General features: G+C 31.2%; 2 protein-coding genes across 4 annotated transcripts; one reads left to right on the forward strand and one right to left on the reverse strand.

Annotated features, from left to right (window-relative positions):
• Positions 1 to 5: 5 nt before the first annotated feature.
• LOC126780153 (partner of xrn-2 protein 1-like) lies at positions 6 to 2,398 on the reverse strand. Of its 2 annotated transcripts, none has more exons than XM_050504426.1 (3): positions 2,248 to 2,398; positions 1,958 to 2,123; positions 6 to 258 (listed from the first exon to the last, which is right to left on the reverse strand). In XM_050504426.1, exons 2-3 carry the CDS (start codon positions 2,119 to 2,121, stop codon positions 111 to 113), a joined length of 312 nt encoding a protein of 103 aa, XP_050360383.1. In that variant the 5' UTR covers positions 2,122 to 2,123; positions 2,248 to 2,398; the 3' UTR covers positions 6 to 110. The 2 variants fall into 2 exon arrangements, with proteins under 2 accessions (XP_050360383.1, XP_050360382.1); XM_050504425.1 differs by having other exon boundaries at positions 2,205 to 2,397.
• A 725-nt stretch (positions 2,399 to 3,123) lies between these two features.
• On the forward strand, positions 3,124 to 5,119 carry LOC126780151 (ubiquitin-related modifier 1 homolog). Of its 2 annotated transcripts, none has more exons than XM_050504423.1 (3): positions 3,124 to 3,302; positions 3,999 to 4,210; positions 4,964 to 5,119. In XM_050504423.1, the coding sequence occupies exons 2-3, from the start codon at positions 4,013 to 4,015 to the stop codon at positions 5,090 to 5,092; spliced, it is 327 nt and encodes a 108-aa protein (XP_050360380.1). In that variant the 5' UTR covers positions 3,124 to 3,302; positions 3,999 to 4,012; the 3' UTR covers positions 5,093 to 5,119. The 2 variants fall into 2 exon arrangements, with proteins under 2 accessions (XP_050360380.1, XP_050360381.1); XM_050504424.1 differs by lacking the exon at positions 3,124 to 3,302 and adding an exon at positions 3,403 to 3,435.
• Positions 5,120 to 10,279: the final 5,160 nt, after the last annotated feature.

A 10,279-nucleotide genomic window follows, 5' to 3' on the forward strand; every position in this document is an offset into this window, starting at 1 on the left:
AAACAAATAGTTAATTTATTTTATTTTTCATAACCAAGGATTGAATAAATTTACAATGAGAACAGATTAATAAATTTACAGATAATTTTATTGTTAAGTATTCTCTACAATTATTTAAAAGTTCTTTTTGCTTTAGCTTCAGCTGCATCGCTCGCTTCAACGAATGTACGCTTCAATTTATTCTTTCTGCTCTCCTTGTATTTCGCGGAGACTTTTTCAGCCAACTTGGCTATCCTCTTCATCGTTTGAGCTGGGTACCTGAAACAATAAAATAATTGACATTAATTTTTTTTAAGATTCACTGTCAATGTAGTTTACTAAAATTACGCCGTACACCGCAAAATATTTGACATATGTACTCGAGTACATCGCCGAATGAACGTGGGTTCAAGCCCGGGCAAGCACCACTGAAATTTCATGTGCTTAATTTGTGATTATATTATAATTCATCTCGTGCTTGACATTGAAGGAAAACATCGTGAGAAAACCTGCAGGTGTCTAATTTCACTGAAATTCTGCCACATGTGTATTCCACCACCCCGCATTGGAGCAGCATGGTGGAATAAGCTCCAAAACCTTCTCGTCAAAAAAAGGCAGAGAAGGCCTTAGCATAGCAGTGGGACATTTACAGGCTGTTACTGTATTTTGTTTAACTATTTAATTTGCGATGCTGGACTCAATACTTTATACATTTAATCTTAGGTTTATTTAATTACACTCGTAAATTTTGAAAAAAATATAATATTAGTTTTATATATTTGTATGCTGTATTTGGATCTAGTATCATACAATTAATTACTTTATTTTTATTTATTGTGTTCTTGTATAATTTTTTTGCAAACAAAATAAATAAATAAAATGACTTTATTTATTATTTAATAATAATAATAATATCCTGGGACATTTTTCACGCACAGCCATCTGATCCCAAGTTAAGCTTATACAAAGCTTGTGCTATGGAAACCAGACAACTGATATACTACATATACTACTTTTCTTTTGTAAATACATACTTATATAGATAATTACACCCAGACTCAGAACAAACAGACATGTTCATGCACACAAATGTCTGTCCTGGGTGGGAATCGAACCCACAACCTTCGGCGTAAAAGGCAAGTATCTACCAACTACGTCAACCAGCTCGTCAATTATATATTATATATAGCCTAAAGGGTGAGTCTAGCGGTGCAGAGGCAATAGTGCCAGCGTCTTGGGTACAATGCCACAGGACAATCTTTTAGACAGTGTGTTTTTGCTTTAAATTTGTAATATGTATTTTGTTCTTTCTTTTTATTTCAATTTTGTATATTACAAAAATGTCCTGTACATAGTTTCTAAAATGAATAAATCATACAACATGTATGTTTTTAATAGAATGAAAGGTAAATTCTATTTATAGCTTGTTTAGCAACCCTATTAGTTTGTCGCTCATTATCGTCATATCTATAGCTATGTACACATGTTTACGATTCATAATCGAGTTGTGAAGCATACGGAAGAAATACATTTGCATACAAATTCGGGTAGATGGCATTGAAAGTGTTTTAATCTACCTACTTTGCCTTATATATAGATTCGTATTTTCACCTCAAATTAAATATAAATTTTCTTTTATGAGTGTGGACACTAAGGATAAGATTAATCCTGGATACCAGCACTGACGCCTAAGATAACTATTTAAAAAATAAATTTATTCATAATGTAATTGGTATTTACCAGAGCTGAGATTGCCCAGCGGTTAGATTTGTATTATTAAAATTATTGTAATATAAAATGAACTAATGCCGTCCTTCTTTTTTCGATTGTGTAGGATTTGCCAATTTATCAAATTGGTAGTAAAGAAATGGGAGTGCTATGTTTGCTCACACACTTGTGCATTATAAATCCTGCACAGTTACCTAATTTCCATAGAATCTGCCTGCCATAAACAAATTAACTTTCAATTTATATTAACCTGCAACCCAAAAATTCGATATTTGTAAAGAGTTGCGCCAACGTAATAAGTTCCTCTTCGTCAAAATCCTCCTTATGTTCCTGCATGAAGCTTCGTCGTACTTCCCACTGCTCATCTGACTCATGCTCTGTGCGGAGCGCGTCTATGTCTATTGAGGGTTTCATAGCTGAAATATGTAAGAAATATAGTATTGACTTTCTTTTCTGAAATACATGTAAATAAAACTTTATTTTACAAGATAATTTACTTAAGTTTTGCGTCGTAACTTGGTGACTTTTTATGAAAAATACCTTTCGAGAACTGTTATACTCAATAATATAATTTATTTAGAAAAACTTAGCGTATCACTTAAGATATTTCATTCACAAGAAAACTGCGTTATGTTTTGGAAATCGTATACTTTTTTGCTTGTTTCAAATTTTTGTGAACAATATTGATTTGACTTTGACTGATGACAGATATACTTTTTTTATTTTTTTAACGAGTTTAGATACAAGTCTTTTGCTTTTTTAAGACACTAATACACGTTAGCCCAACTAGCTAGGTCAATGCATTGGTATCAGGCTTTGGTCAATTAGCAGATTAGTTACTTATGCACGAAAAAGATTCAGATTTCAATCAGTCATTTAAAACAATGTATTTTTTTTTATAATGCATGAAAATCAATTAGTATTAACTCAGTTTCTTTCATTAATAAATGATAAAAAATTTAGCGTAAGCATTTATTGATTTGTGGAGTACTATGCCTTATTCAATGTATTAAATAACCATCTATTTTTAATGTTTATTTCTTAAAAAGTAAAGTACCAACCCCAGTTAATTATTATTTAAATTAATAATGTCATAACATTTTGGTAGAAAAATTGTAAACTATAATTAAAAAAAATTGTCTACCTACACTTACATACCTAACCAGTAAGTTAAAAAAATAAGATTTGATTTAAAGTAGGCTTATTGCCCACATAAATTTTTGTACTTAAAATGATTTGTTTGTGTTTAATTTTTTACTACAAAATTATTTACAATTTTTTTTAATAATTATGTTTAAAAAATTTACTAACTTCATAAATGTAGGACATTTTGGCAAGTGACAGCTTTTATGACATATGCTTTTATGAATATGACATCAAAACAATATAGGTTATATTGTTTTGATGTCATATTCATAAATATACAATTATGATTTTTTACTATATTTAAAGTACACAAACTATTGTATTAATTTACGCTAGTCGTTATCGTTATTTAAGTATACTTTATAAATTAATGCACATAGTGATTAATAATAAAGAGAACAAGAATAGACAATAATATATGATAGAGTATTAAGAAAAAGAAGGTAAAGGTAAGTGTTAACTTGTTACTTTTAACATTATTTTTAAATATTACCCACATGTTATATCACTCACTAAATGCGAGTTACATGTAATACATGTAACTCGCCTTTAGTGAGTATTATATTACTTGTATTTTCTCATGTAAGTGAATTACTATTAATTAATTAATGAGAAATAAAGATTTCTAACCAGAAACATTAAAATATTTTCCCATAAATACTCCGGATAAAATCCGTGTATAATCTTTTTTTTAATTATAACGAATGGTGTAGTCAGTAGTTAATACACATATGTAATAAATTTATACAAAGAGAATACTACGTATTTTTAAGTTTCGTTGCACAAACTGCTTATATTATGTTAAATATTTACACTCCATATATTGTTATTTAAATCTCTATTATAATTAACATAGGCAGAATATTTAAAGCATATACCATACTGGAAAAAAAAGTGATTTATTTAATTCTATTCTATTCTGTATTTTTCTAATTTCATATAGATATTTTAACTATCTATTTTTTGTATCATAAAATTTGATTATATATATGAAATAATCGACACTGCCTTAAAAAAAATTGCTTACTTTGATTAGTTTTATTATAATGTTGAATTATAATAATCTTTGAAATTGATAGTGCTGGTTCTCACTAAAGCACATAAATACATTGGTACTTATTATAACTTTGTACTTTCAATTTCAGGAAATTAAAATAAAATGGGGTCATTAAAAATACAAATTCAGTTTGGTGGTGGGGCAGAATTATTATTTGATAAAATAAAGAAGAGAGAAGTTGAATTGCCAGTTTTAAAAAAGTATTTTCCAGATTGCCAGCATGAAAAATGGTTGATAAAAGATCTGCTAGTATGGATTAAAGACAATCTACTAAAGGAGAGACCAGAGTTATTTTTACAAGTAATTTTTATACTCAACTTATTATACATATATAACGAAAGACGTAGTTGTACGTGGTCTGATCCATGTTCTAATGCGAATAATTGACTGCCTCGTTGGTCTAGTGGTTTGATGGAAGGCCGCAGACCTGGGAGTCCTGGGTTCAATTCCAGGTCGTACCAATAAAAATTTATTGAGTTTTTCTGTCAGAAAATTCTCAATAGCAGCCCGGAGTCTGGAAGTTGGAAGTGTGTGCACTCCCGTGCTTCGGAAAGCACGTAAAGCCGTTGGTCGTGCATCTGAACTCTTTCAGGTCGTGTCGGATAGATGTACCATCGGATTATGAGAGTTAGGGAATAGAGAGTGCACCTCTGTTTGCACACACACTTGTGCACTATAATTTCTCCTGCATAGTTGGCTAATCTCTCTTGAGATTAGCTGCCGTGGCCGAAATTAGTCTGGAGGACATTATTATTATTTTTACTGAATATAAAATAATTACCTATACAATAGCATTATTGCCAGTATTAAGAGTGATTGCAAAATTTAGTGTAATTAGTTAAGCAATAAGATTTTGAACACTTTTAACTGAAGTAATTAATGTATATTCAGTTATCCATTTATTTGGTTTTGTTTGCAAAAAAGACTTTTCTTTCTGTTTCTTTCAATCAAAGAAACAATTGTTTGTAATTACTCATTATAGGCAAGTTTTTAATACAAACAATAATTGCGTTATTTTAAAAAACTATAGATGTTTTTTTGCTTTTGTTTCAGGGTGACTCGGTCAGACCAGGTATATTGGTTTTAATAAATGATGCAGATTGGGAACTTTACGGGGAGTTGGAATATGAATTACAACAAAATGATATTATTATGTTCATATCTACATTACATGGAGGATAATTAAATACATATAAGTTTTGATTTTTATTATTCCTTTTTTTAATTTCCCGCTCTGCCGTATATTATGTGAAAGACCATTTGTGTACTGCCAGAAAAATTTTATGTTTCTTATTTTAGTGAAAATTGACTATGTTATACGTTGACATGTTAGTGGTGGGCCCACTGGTGGTAGGGCTTTGTGCAAGCTCGTCTGGGTAGGTACCACCCACTCATCAGATATTCTACCGCAAAACAGCAATACTTGATATTGTTGTGTTCCGGTTTGAAGGGTGAGTGAGCCAGTGTAATTACAGGCACAAGGGACATAAAATCTTAGTTCCCAAGGTTGGTGGCGCATTGGATATGTAAGCGATGGTTGACATTTCTTACAATGCCAATGTCTAAGAGCGTTGGTGACCACTTACCATCAGGTGGCCCATATGCTCGTCCGCCTTCCTTTTCTATAAAAAAAAAAAAAAAAAAAAAAACTCTACAGTTAAATACAACATTCGCTTTTTATACTGTATTTAAAAACATACGAATTTTGTAAAATATGAAAATAGGATTTATGTTTGTGAGGAATATGTCAAATCTTCAAAAAGTACTAAATTGTCTATGGTCTCATCTTATTTACTCTGTGATATATCAAATATTCTGAAGTCCGAACACACCTAGTACCGGCATATGAATCGCTTGACTTGATACTGATAACTGATTATAAATCAATATTTTGTATATGTCTCATTATTAAAAAGATTTTCATTAAGACAGTCATACAGATAACCTAATGACCTAACTTATAAACGTAGCTTAGCAGCCGCTTAGTTAAACAGAGAACTCTCTTGACTCTTTTTGTCATTATTGATTTGAAAGCCGAAAGAAGGAGACGGCATGGCTTAATGAATCGCCTGAGGCAATGTTCCATAGATACATATATATACATAATACATTGTAGTTATTTACTAAATATTCTTTATATCGTGTTTAATAAATAAAATAATAATAATAAGGAACTTTAATCATCAAAGAAAAAAAAGATAGAATTAAGGTTTGTACCTTAATTCTATCTTTTTTTTATGGCTTTGTAGCCATAAAAAACTGTTAAACAAAATGATTTTGAAAATATGGCGTAAAGGTCAATTTTTTTTTAATTTCTAGAAAAGGAAAAAGTTTCGTTTCGATGTTAAAATGATAGAAAAAACAAACAGGGACAATCCCCTTATCTATGGTAATGAAGCTTCCGCACAGAGGAACGCTTTTTAAATCCATGATGTATATAAAATGTCAGCCAAATTAAATTTTAATTTAATCTTTAACGTGACTGAATTACGTAAGTCGCTTTAAGTTCAATTAATTTTTAGATGTTTTTGATTATTTGTCATGTTTATAAAAGTTCGCCGGATTTTTTATTATATGAAATATAGAATATGAAATTCAGGCTTTTCACGTGACAGTCTAAAACTGCAAAGCACCGCTGCTTATATAATCATTTTATATATTAAAACCTTCGAAACGCGCTGCGTCTTTTGGTGTAATTTTTATGTATATTGGGTTAGCAGTGTTTTTAGTTTTTAGCCATTACAAAAAACTTCTCAAAGCGACAATTATTTTTAAAATTTAAAAAACACGATTTTATTTTGTTATGCCCAGTATTTTGTCGTTGTTTTTTTTTTACTATTGACGTGTAGAAATAAACTAATGTGTAATAAGCTGTGTGTCTGTCTTTGGCATCGTAGCTCTATCATACATGGCTCATCGTACTTGATAGAAAGATCTTATTAACGGTTTCTGGTCCAATTGATTGATTTATTACTTTTTAGCGATTTTTTTTTATGTCGGTGTTTTAATTAATTTATCATTTTTATAGCGTTGTATTGATAAATATTAACTCTTTTATTGTAGATTTATAATATATAGTTTTTTAATAGGCACGTCGCATTGACGTTCTCCTTAAAGAGGAGAGGCAACATTTGGGATTTTAAGAGCTAATTAGCGTATGTTCGCTAATGAAGTAATTTGTATAGCGACCCTTATATATTACTAGTTCGGTAAAGCTTATTCTTCGAGACCACTTCGTCACTAATCCAGGCGCTTCCGCGAGACATTGCTAGTCTTACGGGGATTAAGGATAACCCCTATCGTTCAAGTGATGTACAAACATAATTAGGGCAATTTATTATTCATATTTATTTTATGTTTCGATTAAACTTAATTGTCTTTAAAAATTTTACACCCTTAGATAAAAACGTTGCTCAGCGGCTATTTAGTAAAACGTTAATTTATCTCATTCGGCCACCATTGATTATAAATTCGCAAAAAGAAGACAAAACATTGTTTAAACATATAATACAATAATATGAATTTACACTTGTCAAATCAATAGTCTAAATTTAAAAGCGGATAAAACAGCGAATCACAGCTTCTTATAATCAAACTAGCTTCAGCGGCTACGCTTGCGTGTCATGTTAGGAGATATATATAATAGGTAGCCTATGTAATAAGTCAGATTGGAAGTTATCTCTATACAAAATTTCATCCATATAGGGTCAGTAATTTTTGCGTGAAAGAATTACCAATCCATTCAATACTTTCGCGTTTATAATATCAGTATGACAATATACAGTTAGGAGACACCTTGGTCCATACAACAGCTTTGTTAAAAAAAAAAAACGCGCGCTAATTTCCAACCGCCATTTTGTTAGTTGACAGTAAGGTAAATTAATGAATTCATTATTAGCGCGATTTCTGATTTGTGGAAAGTGTTTGTGTTATTTTAAGAGTAATTGAGTGAGTTATTAACATCAATTTATTTGATTTGGTGTTCTGTTTTTAAAAATACTAATTCGAGTTTTTTTAAAGTCAGTTTCACTTCTGGATGCTAAATATACGAAGACGTTCTCCAAATCTTGAGGTATAAGTTCATTATAATTTTATTTATTATAATATCAACACCAACAAGAAGTACACTAATAAATACAATTGAGTCTTTAACATAACGTTACATAAATCAAGTGACTCCTAAATTATATGTTTTGCAAAATATATCAACATTACGAGTTAACAAAAATAATAATTTTAAAAACTGAAATATTTATAAAAAAAATAGAAAATATATTAACAATTAAAATATTAAAAATTAAATCATTATAAAAATTATCACATGATTGGTATAAAATGAATAAAATATAAATTTCTGAGAACATTTAAAATTTTTGAATACGTTTAGAATCAAACAAAGGTACATTTATTTATAAAGAAAAATAAGTTATAAACAATAATTATAATAATAAATTTATAAAATATAACTAAATAACTGATATACTACTTTTTTTTTGTAAATACATACTTATATACAGGGTTACAGGGTAGGGTTTGATTCTTTAAGTTACTCGCAATTTTTTTGTAAAAATCACTATGGCTCTTATCGTGCGGATCATTTTAAAAACATCTGCGTTTCCTTAGCTATCCATCGGTACATAAAAAGTACAGTAACAATCATAAACTCAGGAGAAAATTAGATAACAAAGAGACCAGGTAGGAAATTCTAAGAAATGCTATTGTTAAGAAATTAAATCTGGATCAAAGACAAAAGGACCTCAATGCAAAGTAGTTAAAGATTATTTTTAATAGGGGTAATAGGTAAAAAAGGAGAGATAAACCAGAGCTGTTTGTGGAATACTATTATCAATTCCTTTGAATTTACCGTCATTTTTTCTAATTTCCTTTTATCTCATTTCTTTTAGGAATAAGAGTAATAAAACCTTGTCGGGGTACATAATACTCACTGTACTTGCACTGCTCGTATAGTGTGGACGCGCTTTAGTGAATATTGATCTCTTAAATTTTTGAAAAAAAACCGCTTCGTTTACTGGACTCTGTTTCTTACAACTTCGTGACTCGGCTAGCTAAAAGGAATTTGTGATTTGTGTTTATGATAACTTGGCGCGTAAAAAGGACTATTATGGCTGCAGAACAAAATTCTTCTCGTCGTCCGTACTCTAATGAGGAATACGCTGACATCTTATTTTGCTATGGATATTGTAACGGTGACGCCGCAGCTGCTCGTCGTGAGTATAATCGTCGATTTCCGGATCGCCGGACACCTGACAATAGTCTTGACAATGTCTTTATTGGTGTGTATCGTCGAATTAGAGAAACTGGTCGCGTGCAAAGGAGACAATCTGATTCCGGACGCCCTCGTGTCCGTTCTCCAGATGAAGAAGATGTAATTATTCGTCATTTTCGAGAGGACCCTACAGTTTCCACCAATATTGTGGCAAACCGACTGGGCGTATCTCAATGGAGAGTCTGGTTTACTGTCCACGCGGCTGGATTGTATCCCTATCATTACACACCCGTACACGTGATTGAAGAAGGAGATCCTGCAAGACGATTAGATTTTTGCCGATTTATGCTACACTGTGATGCAGAAAATCCCAATTTTTTGAGAAAAATTTTATGGACAGACGAGTCAAAGTTTGACAAAGATGGTATTACTAACTACCACAATATTCGATATTGGTCTCAAAAAGAACAGGGAAACCCTCACAAAAAGCGATTAAGCGGTTCCCAAAGACGTTTCTCGGTAAACGTCTGGATGGGGATTATCAATGATAATCTTATTGGGCCACATTTCCTACCTGATAACTTAAATGGTGAAAGTTATGAAAGCTTGCTTAGAGAAATCCTGCATGAGTTACTCGAAAATGTTTCGCTGAAACTTAGGCAGAGAATGATATTCCAGCATGATGGTTGCCCCGCACACTTTCGAATGTCCGTAAGACAGTGGCTAGACAGCAATTATCGTAATAGATGGATTGGCAGAGGAGGACCAATCCCATGGCCAGCGAGAAGTCCAGATTTGACTCCGATGGACTATTATGTCTGGGGGCATATGAAAAGCCTGGTTTATGATGTTTCACCAGTACAAACAATTGAAGAACTCAAAACAAGAATAATGAATGCTGCAAATTCTATTCGACATAGCTTGAGTAGTGTTGTAGTAAAAAGTGAATTAAGAAAAGAATGCGTATTTGTATACGAAATAGGGGATCTCATTTTGAACACGAATTATGAATAATAAACAGTGTAATTTCGAAAGTATGGAGTAACTAAAAAGATTAAGTATTTTGTTTTTGATTTAAATTCAAAATTGCAATGACAGCTCTGGTTTATCTCTCCTTTTTTACCTATTACCCCTATTAAAAA

This window comes from Nymphalis io, chromosome 30 (assembly GCF_905147045.1).
Source record: "Nymphalis io chromosome 30, ilAglIoxx1.1, whole genome shotgun sequence".
Lineage (NCBI taxonomy): Eukaryota > Metazoa > Arthropoda > Insecta > Lepidoptera > Nymphalidae > Nymphalis > Nymphalis io.

Bases quoted from the DNA above. Each gene is read 5' to 3' on its own strand.
- LOC126780153 (XM_050504426.1), bottom strand. From the start codon at position 2,121: ATGAAACCCTCAATAGACATAGACGCGCTCCGCACAGAGCATGAGTCA. The intron at 259-1,957 runs GTTAATATAAAT...TTATTGTTTCAG, and splicing joins ATCGAATTTTTGGGTTGCAG to GTACCCAGCTCAAACGATGA.
- LOC126780151 (XM_050504423.1), top strand. From the start codon at position 4,013: ATGGGGTCATTAAAAATACAAATTCAGTTTGGTGGTGGGGCAGAATTA. The intron at 4,211-4,963 runs GTAATTTTTATA...CTTTTGTTTCAG, and splicing joins GACCAGAGTTATTTTTACAA to GGTGACTCGGTCAGACCAGG.